This window comes from Gekko japonicus, unplaced genomic scaffold (assembly GCF_001447785.1).
Source record: "Gekko japonicus isolate JY-2015 unplaced genomic scaffold, Gekko_japonicus_V1.1 scaffold539, whole genome shotgun sequence".
In the NCBI taxonomy this organism is placed as follows: Eukaryota; Metazoa; Chordata; class Lepidosauria; order Squamata; family Gekkonidae; genus Gekko; species Gekko japonicus.
In genome coordinates, this window is record NW_015168667.1 from 604,352 (window position 1) to 623,422 (window position 19,071).

Sequence of the window (19,071 nt, forward strand, 5' to 3'; positions counted from 1 at the left end):
CCTGAATAAAACTTGGTCTTAAAGGTGCCACTGGACGGTTTGGACCGGGGGCCCGGGGGGGGGGCTCTGCAACTTACCTGTCTGCTTCTTGCTCTGACTGAGGGCTGCTGGGAGCAGGGGGTGGGGCTTGTTGCATGTGCCCGCCCCCTGGGCTCTTTACTGCCAGAGCTCCGCTCCTGTGTGCTCCTGCAGGAAATTACCCCTGTGTGTATGTATATGAGTGTAGGTGAAGTACTGTTTCCCTGTATGTAACAGAAGAGTTTGTGGTGAGATACTGATTTGTTAAAAAGGCTGGAGCTAAGAAAGTGATTATGGGAAGTCTGTAGGGTTTAGAAGGCTTGTTGATGCAGAAAAGTTTGGGGACTGGTATTATTTGTAGAATGGTGCCAGGAGAGAAAAACCTCCCCAGTCGAAAGACGTAGCCTTGAAGTATTGAAGTAATTAGGCGAGGAACAATAAATCTCTGTGATTCTCTGTCTGTTAGGATTGCCAGCCTGTTTTATTTTTCAGTTAAAATGGCCATCTAAAATGGCCATCTAAAAAATTTCATCTAAAATGGCCATTTGATTTAGCTATGCAGAAATTGCCAGCTTGTGGGTCAGTCTGGAAATTGTTTTAACTGGGAAGCATTTAGTGTCAAGAGCAAAGGGGTTACACTGTGAGGAAGAAGTGTGTGTGTGCGAGCTAGAAGCTTTGTTTTGTGTATAGCTCTGGATTGTTTGTGGAAGGTGCCAAGAAGGGAGTTTGGGTTTAGAAGGAAAGGGGAGGAGTGCCCAATAAAACATTAGAGTTGTTCTAAAGTTAGCTGCAAGCTAAAGAGTTCAAAAGAAAAGATGTTTGCAATGTGAATAAAGAAGAGTTTGTGGCTAAAAGGGTAAGAATATGGCTGTGTGGTTTATTTAGATTATATTGATGTATTCAGCAAGAAGCTGTTGGGAGATTGTGAAGGGTCTGTGGCAAAAAAGATAAAAGGAAGCTGTATTATAAAGGGTGATCTGGGATCAGAAAGAAAGATGGAAGCATTTGGGGTAAAATATTAAAAGGTCTATAGTGAAAATCCTAAGAGTAAATGCTGACCTGCGTAAAGAAAAATTAGGAATCTAAAATTAAGTAAAGATGGGTGCACCTCTGCTAAAATTTCTGGCTTAGTTAAATTTAATGGCCATTTGTAAATTGTTTTGACCAAGATGCATCTATTGTTTTAAGAGATGTCAGTGAAGCTTTTGTGTCCAGTACAACTGAGTTTTTCCTCTTGCACAGGTGAAAATTAAACAAATTTCTCCTTTAAATTTAAATGTTAAATTTTATCCCAACATTTATGTTGATATTGAGTCAGAAAGTCTGATTTATAACTCTGCTCCCTCTGCTCCAGCATGCAAATTCTTTCAGCTGGGCCAGAGAAAGGAAGGGTTAAAGGGTGAAGCCATTGAATGACTTACGGTAGTTGAAATCTTGCAGTTTCCTCGTGTCTGCAACATTTTAAAGCTCTATATTATGCTTCAAGGGCCCAAGATGCATTTACAGTAATTAAATAATGTTTTGACATGACAAGAAAGTTTGGATAAAAGTTTTTGTTATCTGTGCCTAGCTAATACATCTCGGGTTACAATTTGATAGTGCAATTATTTTATGTTCTAATCTGAATTTGTCTGCTTGCAAGTGATGAACTATTGAAAAAATTGTGTCAAAACAGAAGTGTGTCTTTGTGATCTCAGAAATCATAATAAGGAGTTTCACTGTAAGCCCTCATTTGTCCTCTCTGCCTTTTACTGAAGAAATTCAGCTTGGCCCAGCTTCCATTTTACCAAATTAAGAAGTGCTAGAGACTCAGACTCACAGCCTGAACACCAAAAACTTTCCCCTAGTAAGCGGTTTGTTATAGAAGCAAAAGATTTTATTGCTATTATCCATTACTGGCTGATATTCAGAACATTGAAAAGAGTTTGTATTTAAGAGATATGTTCATAACCACCAATCGAAGGAAGAGCTCTTGTGTATTAAAATTGTTTAAATTGTCAACTGAATAACTGTCAATTGTTATGTTTATTCTAAGCCTATATGGATTTTCATTTTGGGAACCAACCAGGAGGAAATTTTTAATTAAAGGATGTAGTTTGTTTGGCTACATTCTAACTAGGATCCTGAGTATAAGTTTTTGGGTATAGAAGTTAAAGGTTATTTTGCTATCTAGTCTTGCTATGAAACTACACAAAATGTTCATAAACAATCAGAGGCTGAAGGCTCTCCATCCAGCCTTCCAGCTTTTCATTTCTAAAGAAATCTTGCTTTCCATTGTGGGGTTTTGTTTTGTTTTTTTGGCGTGTGTGCAATGTCTAGCAAGTGTTATAATAATTAGATATTAAAATGTGTAGCTTCTCAGGTTCAGGAATGACATCAACACAGGAATGATGCGAACCGCGCGCCAGATGGGTCCGCCAAATACAGCTGACGCCGAAGACCACCGGAAGGAGAAGAAGAGGAGCCAAACCGAAAGCCGAGCCGACAATAAGCCGAACCGAAAAAAGAACAGCAAGTCCACTGGGTGCCGGTAGGGCAGTCCCCACTCCTGACTATGTGTGGCCATAGATAGGGATAAAGAGTAACTGTAAGCCGCTCAAAGACCCCTTGGGGTTCAAGCGGGATACAAGCCAAAAGCATAAATAAATAAATAAACAAATAAACTCCATGATGTAGAATCAACTGGGCCCCAACGCAATTATTTCATCATCACCCATTCTGTTATTTCTGTGATTTTACAAGAGAAACAAAGGGTCATCATCTGTGCCCATTTTGCCTAGCGCTGATTTACAAAAGGGAGTTTTGATCTTCTGATATTTGATATAACTCTAAGTGTTCTTGCTTAAGTGGATATTAGGGTTCTCCCAAAACAACATCAGTTCTCATATCTTCTGACAATATGGTTTCAAGTATAGAAAGGGGGGGGGGTCCTCCCTGGGTTCCCCCATCCCATTCAGTCAGCACTTGTTTCTGTTTTCTTTACAATGTAATAAGTCCTGTACAAGGTATTAAGCTGTGTCTTGATTTTTCCTGGCTCCCTGTTTGTTTTGATGCATATAGTTGTTGAATTTGTATGGTTTCCGTAATATGAATTGGCCAATAGATCTACCCAGGTACAGAAGATTCCATGAAACCTGTCAGAACCTGGCCAGTTTCCCATAGAGGGCTTCTGAGGAACAGGCCCTGTTAAATTTCTAATCTGCCGCAATGTAAATTTCCCAAGATTCTTGAAAAGTAAAAATTGAGGAAATCATTCTGTTTAATTAAATATTAATGTCATATATTTAATGGCATTTTGTTTCTTAAAGGATTATAATACTTATGCTCAGATTTATAAATTACTGTTAAAACCAAGATACTGATTTGTTATTGTTTGGCTCTGTTTAAAATCCCAGAGAACCAAAGACTCTTTTAGCTTAATATTGGTTAATATTAATTCTGATTTTGATTATCTGTCAATTTGTCATAATTTACAAGGATGTTCATTAATTGTACATTAGGGTTTTCTGGGGAGACATGCTGGTATTTTATGTTTACATTATTCTTGCACATGACTCATATTATTCATGTGAGAAAAAAGGGAGGTATCATGATGGGCACCTGGACTACAGAATTTTGCCAGAAATTTACCCCTGGTCCTCTCCAATAATTGTACAAAGGATTCAAGAAGAAATCTGCTTAGTAGAAGTGCACCTGTACACCAATACAGCTTTCCAAATAGCAATGAACTCTTTTTAAACGCCTTTGCCTAAAATAAGAACTGCCTGCCAACTAATGCTCCCTCTAAGCTGTGGAGTCTTGTGAGCAAAAATTCTACTCTGTGAGCTACTGGCATTAAAGTTGTGAGCCAGCGATTTGCCTACTGCATAAATTAGTTTGCTCTGGAGCCATCCTTCCTAAGACAAAAATGTGTGAGTCAGAGGCTAAAAAACTGTGAGCAAGCTCACACACTAACTCAGCTTAGAGGGAACACTACCTGCAACCTGATCTTGCTGAAGTTATTGATTATGTTTGGAATTTTTGTTTTGTTTCAAAGGTAAGAACTTTGAAGAGTGTCTGGAGTGCCACCCAATGGAGAAGAAAGAACCTTCTTCTTTCTGTTAATTTTGGGATCCTGTTTATTAGAAACGACCTGAATGACTATTTTTGATTTTTTTTCCCCCCTTGTCTGAATTTTTTTAGACTCAATATGGGACTGGATATAATATCTTTGGCCACCAAATGAGAAGGGAGCACTCACTGGAGAAGACCCTGATGCTGGGAAAGATTGAAGACGGGGACGGCAAAGGATGATATGGTTAGACAGTGCCATAGATGCAACGAACATGAAGTTGAGCAAGCTTCAGAGGATAGTGGAAGACAGGAAGGCCTGGCGGGAGCTGGTCCACGGGGTCGCGAAGAGTCGGACTCGACTGTGCGACTGAACAACAACAACAACAATATCTAAAATATTTCATAATCAAGTTTGTTATTTCAGCCTGATTTCACAGAAAACCAGACATCCACCCTGAATGCCCGGGGCAGATTTTTTCAAAAGAAGTCTGCTTATTGCTAAGGGGGAAAGGTTCCGGGTGCCTCACCACTAACAGAGCTATGTAAGTGGCAGAGAAAAGACCCCAGTCTTCACCTCCCACCCATGGAATGCACCTATCACAGATCCAGAAATCCAAATCCTAGGGCGAGAGCAGGAGTACAGCAATGTGGAAAACAGTGTGTTTGTTCCTGAAGGCTAATTGTTCTTGAACTTTGCTTGGGGGGGGGGGAGAAATCCACTGAACCCGAATCTCCGCTGGACTACGTGGGTGTCAGCTATGCTGCCATGGGGGTTGGGATGCTCAGTCAGAGTCTGTGTAAATTGCTTTCGCATTCCTGTCTATGCTTTGCACCGAAACGCTTATCTCTAGCGATGTGCAGGTGGGGGTGTGTGTTGTCTGCCTTTCCAGGCAGCCGTGGGAGCCGGACAGTTCCCAGCTTCGCCTAGAAACAGTTTGCTGGCTTTAGCCCGCGCGCAGGAGGGTGCCTAATTGGCCAGCGCAGTGTGTGGGGGGGGGGCGTACGAATGCCCTATATCTTATTATGTCGAAGGGGCAACTGCCATTCTTAACAGTGGGTTCCATTCTAGAAATCCAAATGTGACAAAGTATAGATTCTAGGACGCAGTGCAGATAATTGAACCACATACTCAAAGAGAACGTTGCTTATCTGAATTTTACCTATTCTTGTTTTCAATTTTTGTGTGTGTTTTCTGCTGATGTTTGGATTATGGGAACTGCAAGGCTTGTTACATAGATCTACCAACTGTCTATGACATTGCTCAGTTTAGAACATTTCTTCAACTTCCTGCTTCTACATAGACTCAATAGAAAGAAAAAGGAAACAATTTATGAACAATTTATCTTTTTTTTTTTTTAGTTCCTGGGTTTGAAAGTATTATTTGAAGTTTTATTATTGTTAAATGTAGGAATGGTATGATAATTTATTCAGTTTAATAGAACCAGAAGAAAATGAGATGTATTTTATAGTTTTTTCAAAAACAAGAATTGTTGGAAAACATTATTTAACCTATAATTCTGTCATTATTAGTGTCAACATACATGGGTATTATTATTAAGGATAAAAGTAAGTGGAATGATTATTGAGTGGAAAAAGAAGAAAATTACCAAGTGATTTATTGCCAAGTCTGGAATCAAAAGATAGATTTCTTATTCCTGTGTTATCTGAACACATTGAGATTTGATTCCATAATAACTGGTAAATTTAGCTTTATATTTTATTGCGGCATGGGTTGTTGACTGGGTTTTTGTATCATGGTTCCTTCCAGCTCCCCTACCCATGTATCCATCACCATGTAGTAAAAAGGTAAAGGTTCCCTTGCTCGAAAGCCAGTCGAGTCCGACTCTAGGGTTGCGGTGCTCATCTCCGTTTCAAAGCCGAAGAGCCAGTGCTGTCCGAAGACGTTTCCGTGGTCATGTGGCCGGCATGACTAAACACCAAGGCGCACGGAACGCTGTTACCTTCCCACCGAAGTGGTACCTATTTATCTACTTGCACTTTCTTGCTTTCGAACTGCTAGGTTGGCAGGAGCTGGAGCTAGTGACGGGAGCTCACTCCGTCAGGCGGCACCCGGGTCTCGAACTGCTGAACTACTGACCTTCCACAGCCTGCAGTTCAGCGTCTTAACCACTTGAGCCACCGCAGCTCCTGCCACCATGTAGTAAATGTATTCAATTTTGTAAATGAGGCAGAGGACTGAGCCTCAAAGGGAGGAAACTGTCACAGAATTAGGGCTAGGATTGAGCCTCAGTCCTCTGTTAAACCTATGTTACTTTAATTTCTATACTATAGTTGAATCTTCAGTTCTGTTTCCCAGGAGTCTCCACCCAACCAACAAAACAACTCAGGGGAACCGGGGGTGTGTGTGTCCCAGGAAAGGGACCTGGCCCCCAGAATCCCTCAACATACACCATTCAACAGGGCACCTAAAAATGTAACACAGATACATGATAAATGTGTGTATCCTGCCACATACGTAAAAGGGTATTTCAATTTATTTCTGCAGTCCTTAGACCAGTCATAGAAAAAGAAGTACACTTTTACAATATTCCAAGATTTTAAGTTACATCAGTGACACATTAAAAGCAAATTAAAATGTAATCTAATATCAAACAACTATATCTAACTAGCTACCTTAGAGTTTCCGTGATCTGAGTATCACCATACAGAAACTGGCTACTTGGTGGGTAATTTTGGGGTTTCTATCAGATAGAAAAAACTCGAATCTAGCTTTTTTCGAAAAGACCTGGAATTTGTTCAGTCAGAAGAGTGATTTTATTATGTGCCACCTTATAATACGGACATCTAAACAACATGTGCTCTGTAGTCTCAACCTCCCTTAATGGGCAGGTACAAAGCCTTTCTGAGAAAGGAGTATTCTTGTATTTTCCTTCAAGTACAGCAGAAGGGAGGTAATAAGGGTATAGTATGCTTGGAAGCCAAGACTGGCTGCAGCTAAATACATACTTTCCATGAATATGCATCACAGCAGTTACAGAGGGACTGGGGATTTAGAGTAACTAAAGACTGGCAGCTGACTGCTACATGGTGGATTTGGCTAAAGTGGGTAGTGCTGATGGTGGAAACTTGGTTGCACTATTTGGCTAAGGCCGCACAGAGTTCCGTAGTTTCTCTTTGCTCCTGCTAGAAGGGTGTATGTAGAGCAAAAGCAAAAGACCAAGTATACCAGCATGAAGCCCTTATAAAGTGTGGTAAGTGCGGCTGTACTTCTACATGTTCTTGATGGGCTCGTTACCCAGCGTGCTACAAGGTCATCGTTGTTATATTTGCCACAGCATATCTGGTGAGGTCATGCTTTTTTACTTTTGAAAAGGACAGAGACCGAGAAGACAATGAACCCTCCCTTTTGAAGTCAAAGTCACTTGGCATGAAGGATGCCAAGATTTCTTGCCCAGCTGCAGGAATAAAATAAAGATGCAGAGGCGTGTAGGGCTGTATTGTCAGACAAGTATGCAGTGTTGCAAATGCAACGGAACAAGGGCGATTGTGGGAGATGAACTAAACTGACAGAGTCCTCACTTGGGTAGCCCTCATATAGGCATGAGTTGGATGCAGTTGGGATAGGCATGTGCTGACCAGATCAGTTAATAGCCAGCTGTCTATGCCGTCTTCCACTAGCATCTATAAATATACACGTGCTATAACCTAACTGCCCCAGGGCACAGGCAGACGATACTTTTCAGTTCAGGGTTGGTACGCTAAGCTGAAAGTGAAGAATGCAAAAATCTTCCCTGCCTTACCATGAAAACCTACAGCCTGGAAGGGCAGTGTCACATAACCAAGCGGCGGAGGAGGATTAATCAAAGAAACATGCAATAAAGGGTTGAACGTGAAACAGATGCCCATGCGTTTTCCTTTAAACTGCCCCAAGAATGTTCCATCACATATTCTGTACTTTGGCTTACGGAGCACCCTCCCATGACCACTGATTGAGTACAACTATGGTAAAGAAGGACACAATGAGATACAGTGTTCGAATAGTACAATGGGAGATTCGGGAGAGGGGGAGGTATGACTGCACGGGGCCTCAGAAGAGGAGGAAACAGAGCGGAATGCGTCCTGCAGAATGTTCAAAAAAAGCTCAGCGAGAACCATGATGCTTCCTCCGGCCATGGAACAAAAAGAGAGTGTGTCCTCTGCAATGAAGCGGGAGGGCAACAGAACGAACGAGCATGTCTGGAAGGCTAGGTACATTTCTAGAAAATACGCCCACTGAGTACAGAGGTCAGTCACGAATAGGCATAGCTACAAAATCCTTCTATTGTAGTACAACTTGGGATAAACAGTAAGGGTTTCCTACCTTAAAACAGCAGACAACCTTGGCCATTTTAAGAAATGGTTAAGTTTTTCTTCTCTTTGTTAGTGAACAAGGAGCCAATAAGAAATAATTAGCATCTCCTCCCAGACGGTTCTAAAAAGTTTATTTAATCAAAAAACATTCAGAGCACAATCTCTTGTCTGGTGCTGTTATAAAAGTGCAGTTCTTTGAATGAGTAAACTCTGAAGTCAATAGGATTTGTTAGCATTAATACTGCGTTTAGGAACAAATTAATGGTGCTGTTAAAACATTCTCAAAACAAGCTCATTTTAGGAAAAGACTCCTTACAGAACCTGTTCATTAAACCTTTAAATTTCTGCTTATGCTTACAAAATTTCACAAAACATACACAATATATGTGAACAGTTAATTCAAAGCCATAAAAAAGTTCCCAAGTGATCTTTTTCTGTGTCAGTTACAAATTTGGTTTGTGTGTGTGAACTTCAATAAAACTGGGGCTCTGTTTAGGAAAAAGAAGGAAAAATCATTCAAGAACAGTAACAGAGTATCCAAGTTTGAGGTAATAAAACTGTTGCACCTTTAGCGCACACAGTCTTGTGCAACACTGCACTACTTTAAGGCCCCACTGCAAAAAATTCAGTTGTGCAGATTATGCAACCAGTTGGTGAAGTAATTGTAATGCATTGTAATGCCTATTGTAGGACTGCGCCCTTCATCCACACACACAGAGTAAGCCAAGTCTTTTGTGGGACTTTTTGTGGGCCCACTGTGGTTCAGACAAACTGCTAAAGCATCTCAGGCAACATAGTTACAACAATGCACATGATCTGACATGCAATCAAGCATTAAATAAAATAATCCCAATTTAAGCACTGTACTTTATCACTCATACCATCAACATAAACAGGCTATAATGGAAGTTTTTAGCAAATAAATTAAAGGTAAAATAACGATAAATATATTTGAATGTCACCATATATGGACATGCTGAAAATGCAACTCCACGGGTGGATGATTTTGTCGAAAAAGTTATCAGTGCTGTAAGGTATATCCTTAGTAATTTACCAAACTTTTTTGACTTCTTGGTTTAATTCGCTGCATTGTTGATAAGACTTCTGAAAGTTTGCTTGTTTTGAGGTTTGTGCATAGTTCTGAACACCACCATGAGTTATTCTGTTTTCTTCTGTTCTTCAGCAGGTGAAAGTACTTTTCTTCTCTGATGTAGCATGTGAAAATACAGCTGAGGAAAGACTGAAAACACAGCAGAATTATGTAAGCACTCAAAGTCCAAAAAGCCAAATATACTAGCAATTTCACCAAAGTTTGTAATCCTTTGGCTTGGAATATGAACCTTCATGATTCATAATGCCTGCCTTCGATGCAAAGTGACCACTATAGTCCGGTGTGCTTCCAAGATGGAGAATAATTTCTCTCGCTTTCACACATCCACCCGGTACACACTATGCTTCAAGAATAAGCGCTGCTATACAGAAGTACCCCAGACACTAGGACATGTAAATTTTCCCAAGGCGCCATCTCTAATAAGGTCATAGCAGCTTTTGTTCTAGGGATCAGCAGCCACTTCCCCACATCACTACCACCACCACTAGTCCTCACAAGTAAAAGGGTGGAACCTCCTGTGGTGCCACAGCAATTACAGGTAAGTTTAGAACTCAGGAAACTAAAAAGATTCCTGTGCACCATTCTCCAGTATTACTCATAAGCACTAGCCTCTTTAACACACACACACACACACACACAACACCTGAGCCTGGGCAGTTTATTCAACAATAAAACATATCCTTGATATCCTACAGAAAAACAACAGGCTAGATTATTAGATAAGTTACGCCAAGCCTCCGGAACTCTCTTTAATTTCAGGATGAAGAGTACCACAATTTTATCTGAATAATAAGCAGTACAATCATAACTGATCAACCTAACCCAAATTTAGTTCAGTAAATAAAGATTTCATGGGGAAAATAGCATGGTTTAAAGTTCCAAAAGTCATTCTCATTCATTCTCCTGAAAATCAAGGTCTGGGCATAGTTAGTGGTATCAAACAGGCAATTTAATTTGTATGCCTGGTCAACATTAATGGTTCCACATTTAATTGAATTTAAAAATTCTTTCAATCCTTCACATCATATCCACCTGAATTATATGAAATCAGTGCTGTTCACCTGTACTTGCTTAAATAAAATGAGTACTGCACACATACGACCTTCCCCACTGGCAAGAAGCAGAAAGCCATAGAAAACAGATGTTGGATTTTGTTGCTCTAATCACACATTGGTTCTTTCTAGGACGGTTGCCTTAAGATCAATGTACAAAACCAGAAAAATGTAATAAAAGCTATCAGTTGCTTTCTAATATGATTTCTTTCACTCAAAGAACAAAAAACTTTATGGCTTGCACTAACTGCTCTGTGTTCCCAGTTATTGTTTCTACGCAAACTACTTCATAATGTAAAACATGTGTGGTTCCTTGGACTCAAGAAGGCACTGGAATAGAATACAAAAAAAGATCAGTCTACATATCCCATCCTTCTTTCAAGAATTTCAAGGGCTTTGTACACTTTGGAAACCTACATTTCTATCATACAGTGTCAACAAGTTGAGTATTAATTGTTGATAAACTTGCCATTATTATGTTTTACTGTATATGCAACAAGCCTAAGGGTTTTTCATTAGAAATACAGTGGCTGAATGTAAAAGACATACTTAATACAATTCCTTTGCTATATTACATCAAAGATCAGCCAAAGCTGAAACCTCACAACTTTGTATGCAACTTCCTTAAAAATATTTAAGAATAGGTTTAACACTCTTCAAACTACCATAAATTCCCTCTGCCTAAAGGACAGTAAGATAAAGAGAATCTTCCACAAGTTACAGGAGCAAGTATGTACATCTGCATGACACTTGTGCAACCTGACACAACAGGACTGTATTTGTGTGCCCACTCCTGCCCTCAATCAAGACAATGAGAAAAGCAGGATGTATGCACATGCGTTCACTGTTAATTTTCATTTTTAAACCCCACTAATGTTTAATGCTTGTCAATGCAAGAAGACTGAAACAGGACAAACTATGAAACACAAGTGTTTACTTACAGGCATTTTAAGCTTCTTTTACATATTATGTCTCATACAACAAAATAATGCAACTGAGAAGTGCACTTACGTGGAATATAGGACATCATAACCAGGATCAGGAATGTATAATAATCAAATGAGAAGTTATATTTGTTAGGTAAACTAATGGAATACAAGCCGGACTGTCTGACGAAGGGCAGAGCAGCATATATTGTGAGCAATTCACCTGACACTCCCATTGGATACAGTACGATGAACAATGTGTACCTAAAAACAAAACATTTAGACAGGCATAAGATTCAGAGAGACAGGCTGAAACCTGGGTGTCATAAGTATTATTTCTTCAACATGACCTGGTTATATTTAATTACTTGGCTGAGCCTGGAGCCTTTTGAATTCTCAGGTAAAACAGTTAATTAACTAAAGCCAAGATTTGCAAGATGAAAATAGCTCCTTTCCAAATGAAACCAAGGTTGAATACTCTGAATGCAACATGTGCTGTCCTTAGAGTGGCGGCCATCAGCCTGGAAAACAAGCCAGTGTACCGCTTAGCAGGGGGCCTTTCGTAGAAAAAGAGGTGCAGGAGCTCATTAGCATAACCCATTTGCATATCCCACACCCCCTGACATCACCAGAAATATGTCAGAAGGCAACACCCACCGCTTAGGCTCCACTGGACTGTTTTGGATTGCTAGCTAATGGGGGGGAGGGGGGAGGAACGTGCAGATCTGTCCTCGCAGAGGAGGGAGAGCTTGTACCTGAATAAAACTTGGTCTTAAAGGTGCCACTAAACTGTTTTGGACCGAGGGGCCGGGGGCTCTGCAATTTACTTGGCTGCTTCTTGCTCATACTGAGGACTGCTGGGAGCAGGGGGTGGGGCTTGTATGTGCCCACCCCCTGGCCTCTTTACTGCCGGAGCTCCGCTCCTGTGCGCTCCTGCAGGAAATAACCCCTGCCGCTTAGAAATAGCATACTGGATATTTCACCCACAAATATTCCACTCTGCAGTTTCTCTTTGAACCCAATTTTCACATTAAAAAGATGTCACCCTGCATCTTCCACTTCATTTTGATCACTATCTTATAAAAATATATTTTACAGATATGAGAAAATGACAGAGAGGAGTGTCAACTTACATACTGTTACCATTTAGTTAAAATAGGTATGCTAGGGCATCAAGAGCAATCAGGCATGGCCTGAAAAGTGATGAACACAAAGATGGCACTTTTAATCTGTATCTCCTCAGGTTCCGATGAAAATCATTTTTATCTGTTTGTGTGTGTGTTTAAGATTGTGAACTGTGCCCTAAAAGTCTGCAAAACAAGATTACTAATACAATGCAACTGAGGATTTAATACGTTTATTAAATTTCCAAATTGTTTTTCCTTCTAAAAAAAGGAGAATACCATTCACTCAAGGGTCTTTCAAAAATCGTTACAAGTCATCTCCTAGAGAATGTGTATTGCACTTGCAACATTTATGATGACTACAAGCAGGGGTCATTTCCTGCAGGAGCAGAACTCCGGCAGTAAAAAGCCCAGGGGGCGGGCACATGCAACAAGACCCGCCACCTTCTCCCAGCAGCCACGAGGAGCACAAGGATCTGCGCACCCCCCCCCCAATAGCTAGCAATCCAAAACAGTCCAGTGGAGCCTGAGCAGTGGGTGTTGCCTTCTGACACACTTCCAGTGATACCAGGGTGTGTGGCATATGCAAATAAGTTATGCTAATGAGTTATGCTAATGAGCTCCTGCGCCTCTTTTTCTACTAAATGACCCCTGACTACAAGTACTGAGCAACAACTCACAATGTATTTGCAAACATTCACTTTTGTTACTCAATATGGATGAGAAGAAGAGATTGGATTTATACCCTGCCCTTCACTACCTAAAGGAGTCTCAGACCAGTTTACAATCTCCTTTCCCTTCCCCTCCCTACAACAGACACCCTATGAGGTAGATGGGGCTGAGAGAGCTCTCCAGAGAACTGCCCTTGCGAGAACAGCTCTGAAAGAACTTGTGAATGACCAAGGTCTCACCAGCAGCTGCAGGTGAAGGAGTGGGGAATCAAACCTGGTTCTCCCAGATTAGAATCCGTGCTCTTAACCACTACACCAAACTGGCTCTCTCTCTTTGAATCAGAAACACTAATCATACTCCCATGAAGTACCAGCCTGGCAATCAGGGACTTCTGAAATCCAGTCTGCTTACCTGGCCCATTTGATGAGATATGGAAGGTGGTTTAGTAAACTGAAGGTATAAAAGGAATAACGTATAATCTCGGTAATTGTCCAAGCAACAACAAAAAGGAGGATGCTATCTTCACTTTGTACCTATTGAAGAAAAATATATCACATTGTTAAATAAATTTTTATTTTAAAACATAAACTAATTTTTATTTCAGAAATCAATGTATTTAAAACAGACTGCTTTACCGCATTCAGTGAAAGGAGCTATAAACTGGAATACTAAATCTAGGAAAAAATCTGTACTTATATCCCAATACGTTACAAAACCAGTTCCTCTCATATTTCTGCAACAAGAAGTCAACAGGGAGATTGCTTCACTTGGAATCTCACGGACAGTGCCCCCAAAGTCACGAGAGAATGTAAAAGGAACGTCCTCAACCAGAATCCTAGCTATATGGACAACGTTCTTAACAGTAGCTCTATAAGACAGGCATAAAAGAACTGCTTTTCCATGTCAAGTTTCTGGACACCTAATATTCAAATGTTCAAACCAGCAGTTGATCACATGGATCTTGCAGGGAGGACAATTCCATGGTCAGGACCCATATGACACACACATACATAGACCTTTATTGGCATAACACAGCAGCAAAGAGAACAATGAAACAAATAGAAAATAAATAGCACGAAGTAATGGATTATAACAATTTGACCCATATGATCAAAAAAACCCCATCCACATGGATCTTGGAGGGAGGACAATTCCATGGTCAGGACCCATGTGATCACACACCCCCATCCATGTGGTTGGGTCGGTCAAACACTATCCCAGCTGCACAGGAATATCCCACAAGAAAGAGTGGCTCTCACATACTTAATAAGCCCCAATGCCATCCTGTGACGCAATAATTCTCACAGCCCCTAAAATGCTGCAAGTTACATACACACTCAAATCATAAGTTCTAAAGCAGGGTAAAAATCTATTTGATGGTGCTGAAGGAAGGACCAGCTGAGAGATTAGATATGGTTCCATTAGGACAGGGTTAAAGTCCTGCTTGCATAAGCAATGGGGAAGTGGCCAGGAAAAGAACACGATGAGAAGCAAAGCGGCAACATCCAATGTTCCCGCTAAGCTCCACAGTGTTGTGAGCAGCATTAAAGTTGTGAGCATCTACATTTGACTATCGCATAAATTAGTTTTTTAGAAGATTACTTCCATAGCATTGTAAAAATCTCAGAATAAATTATTTTAAACTATATTTTAAGAAAAATTTAAACATTATAAGAGAAAACAGAATCAAGTCAAATTTCGTTACAGAAAAATGTTGTCCTCTATGGGGACAAACCAGGCCTTCGGAGAACAGGTCTATTCGCCCCTTTCCACTATATTGGTAGACATGGCATCTGGAGTGTTAGCCACAACACCTGGTCTCTGTATGAATTATGATGGGAGAATTTAGCTAAGAGACCATTTGCTTAATAGGCGCACAAGCTAGGGATCATCCTCAAACTACAGCTGAGTCAGAACCCCCTCGGAGCGGCAAAGGAAGTATATTTTATTAAATTTATTAAGAAAATATCGTTAATACATTCAGCTAATTTAATAAAATATCACATGCACACACCCAAGAGCTAAGACATAAAGGGTTGAAGTGATCAGAGATAAAAGAGGGCAAAACGTTAAAGGGGGTTATAGCTACCTTTCAAAGAGGACAGCCCGAAACCCCATTGGCCCGCAAAATAAAGAAGAAGAGAAGGAGAGACAGAGAAAGAGATTGGATTTATACCCCACCCTTCACTCGGAGTCTCAGAGCAGTTTACAATCTCCTTTCCCTTCCCTACAACAGACACCCTGTGAGGTAGGTGGGGCTGAGAGAGCTCTTTCGAGAACTGCTCTTGAGAGAGCAGCTCTGAAAGAACTTGTGACTGACCCAAGGTCACAAATGCTGAGTGACAGCAGCCGAATTGAAATCACACCCCCTCATTTGAACTAAAGGATCCAGCATAGATTTTACTATCAGGATCGTTTTGCCCAGATGGGTCAGTTTCACTTTGCCAGTCTGAGCGGCGGCAGCTAATCAGTGAGGTCTGGGGAAACGGTTAAGGGAAGAAAGGAGAGGTTGAATTCACGGTTGCAAAGAAAAGCCATGTAAAGAGAGAGACATGGCTGCTTTGACCCAAGCAACGCGGGGAGGGCGGGGTATAAATTGAATTAAATAAAATAAATAAAATAAATAAACATCTTTGCTATCAAAAATTTAAACCGTAAAATAACAAAACCATAAGATAACATAAAATAACAAATAATAACAGAAGTGGCAACCAATGTTCCCTCTAAGCTGTGGAGCCTTGTGAGCAAAAATTCTACTTTGTGAGCTACTGGCATTAATGTTGTCAGTGAGTGATTTGGCTACTGCATAAATTAGTTTGCTCTCAGGAGTCATCCTTCCTGAGCCAAGACAAAAATGTGTGAGCCGGAGCCTAGCTCACACTCACTCAGCTTAGAGGGAACACTGGTGGCAACCATGTCATGTAGTGCTCTTAATTCCCTATTCCACTTCAGTCACCCCAGGGTGTGGTCTCTGTTTGATGGACTGCAGAGGGACCTGGCTTGCCACAAACTAACACTGCCTAACGCACAGGCAGATCCCTTAGAGGTGGAAAAAGAGGGAATAATATGAGGCAGCAGATGGTTGCCACTTCTGTGCAGCAATATGAGCAGGTGGAAGATAAACTTAATTACTTAAGAAGATTGGCTAATTTACAATGAAGAATTATCTGAGTTATTGCTATTATTGTTATTCTTATTATTATTGTTGTAATTAAATGTTGTTGTTAAATAATTGCTGCTTTTTCTATTAGGGTTGGGTAGTCTTTTGTCATGGTCACTGGGTGTACCACACTGTATTTACTAAAATACAAGTAAAGGGAACTCGAGCTAGGAAATGGACATTGTTTAATAACAAAATAAGCAAATCATATTAATTTGAAGAATTTTAAGCCATATAGTTGTTCAAAAGCTGTGTATACTAGACAGTCTATACATAATATAATTTAACATCATCCTGTCTTCATATTAACATTACAAAGGTTAAATGGTAAATTAATAAATTTAAAGTATTTAATTTTATTTAAAAATAGTTCTATATGGAGTTTAATTTCTGTTATTCTTTTCCTTCTTAATATTTATTTATTTAATTAATTTTTATCCCGCCCTCCCGCCGGAGCGGCTCAGGGCGGCGTACAACAATAAAACAGTAAAACCGGTACGGCGCGTTAGCGGGCGGGTGGGAGCGTGCTGAGCTCCGTCCCCGCACGAACCACTTTCGCTTTTGTTCGGGCCCCCAGCTAGCTAGGGGAGTCCGACCAGCAACCCGGTGGTGGGGGCTGGTGCAAGGGACATTTTTCTGGGCCCCCCGCTCCTCGGCAGGGCGGGGGGTGTCCGGGACAGACCTGACGCCAAAGCGATCGAACGGAGGGACATGGCTGACAGCTATGTTCCAAGAAACGCGACCATCCGCTGTTTTTATTCACTTATTTAAAGGATTACAAATGGCAACAATACAGAAACACAGAAAGCGAAACTGGAAGACTAAAAGAAAGTCCCTCCTGTAAGAATTATGTCCTCCGCAGAAGAAAATGGCGGCCGGGGAAAGAAACGGAGAAAATTGTAAGTTTGCTATCATTTTGAGGGGAAAAGGAGATACACTGCATTTGTGTTGGTTCAGACTATGGACTATGGATAGAAGAGAAAGGGGCAGAGACTGTTAGTAAAGATGGAAGAATTTTTGAAAGCCCTAGGAGAAACAATTCAGCAGGCTGTGCAGAGAAGCTGTGAAGAGACATTTAGAGAGATACTGGGGAAATTTCGTGTGGAGAATGGGATAGGAGAAGGTGTAACCCAGGGACAAAATTTACACACAGCGTCTCTCGAAGAAATACAAAAGGGGGAAGAGGTCATACCTGTGGCAGAACGACCAGGAAATGCACAAACGACAGACAGCGTACTCAATGGGGAAAAAAAGAGACGCTAAAAAGCAAAGTGCCCAGAAACACGACTACACTGTTAAAGAGACAGTTAAAGGGGAAGAGAATTGGACAGAAAGCAGGAAGCAAGAGAAAGGGAAGGATTGAAAGGTACAGAAAGCGGCAGAAGACAAGGAAAGAAGGTTGTAAACTTTGGAAAGATGAAAGGTGGAGGTACAGAACAGAAAGTTTAGGAGTCCAAAGGATCTGTAAAGATCACAGACAAGTGGAAGGTTTGAGGCAGAAGAATAGAAGAAGACGGAAAGAGAAAAATAAACTGTATAAAAATGTAAAATTTGGTGCTTGCTAGATCTAGGATTAGCTGGAAAAAGACCCCATAAAATTGTTCTATAAAGAAATTCTTTTTGATAATGATGGTAGCTGGATAAATTATACTATTAATATTGACTGCATACACTATAAGTAATTTAAAATGTTTGAATGAATGAGTGTGAGGTTGGATGGGAGTAATTTATATATTAAAAAAAATCATGTTAAAAATCATGTTAAATGTATAACTGTATAATCCTATTTATAATGATGTTATTTGGGTTTATGACAAATTTATTGTTAGTAGTATGAATGGAAAGAAGGAGTATGAATATTTATCAAGGGGAAAATTAATTTATGCATAATCATGGCAATGTTTGGTGATATTTTATTAATTTGGTAGGAGTATGAATGTAAGGATTGATTGGGAAGGGATAATTAAGCAATTGGGATATTAATAAGATTGGGGTAAAGAATAAAATATTAGGAATGATAAATGATTAATTAAGAGGAGATGGAAAAAGTACATAAAAAGGTAATAGGGTGTTTCTTTATTTGTTACCCCTATATTGCATGTAATATGGTACACCTACAATGTAGCTAAAAAGAACCAATGGACCAACAAGATGCAGCTAAAATAATGAAATACAATATTGACAAAATGGAATTCTTAATAGGAAATTTTTTTTCAACAAACATTGCATAGATCAGGGGTCCTCAAACTTTTTAAACAGGGGGCCAGTTCACTGTCCCTCAGACCGTTGGAGGGCCGGACTATAGTTTAAAAAAAAACTATGAACAAATTCCTATGCACACTGCACATATCTTATTTTGAAGTAGAAAAACAAAACCGGAACAAATACAATATTTAAAATGAAGAACAAGTAAAGTTAAATCAACAAATTTACCAGTATTTCAATGGGAACTATGGGCCTGCTTTTGGCTAATGAGATGGTCAATGTCCGGTTCCATATTTGTCACTGCTAGTCGTAACAAGTGATGCAAGTGTGCATCAGTTAGTCTAGATCTGGTTGGAGATTTCAGATGTTTCATATTGGAAAAAGTCTGTTCACAGACATAAGTGCTTCCAAAGATGGTTGCCATTTTGAGTGCATGGTT

General features: G+C 40.2%; 1 protein-coding gene across 1 annotated transcript in view; it reads right to left on the minus strand.

The window, feature by feature from the left end:
* Positions 1 to 8,502: 8,502 nt before the first annotated feature.
* The window catches only part of HACD2 (3-hydroxyacyl-CoA dehydratase 2), a 46,780-nt gene continuing 36,211 nt past the window's right edge, over positions 8,503 to 19,071 (minus strand). The window contains exons 5-7 of the mRNA XM_015415312.1: positions 13,679 to 13,800; positions 11,557 to 11,735; positions 8,503 to 9,622 (exon numbers count right to left, since the gene is read on the minus strand). Coding sequence (XP_015270798.1) covers positions 9,540 to 9,622; positions 11,557 to 11,735; positions 13,679 to 13,800 — 384 coding nt within the window. The 3' untranslated portion in view covers positions 8,503 to 9,539. The remainder of the gene's footprint in view (positions 9,623 to 11,556; positions 11,736 to 13,678; positions 13,801 to 19,071) is intronic.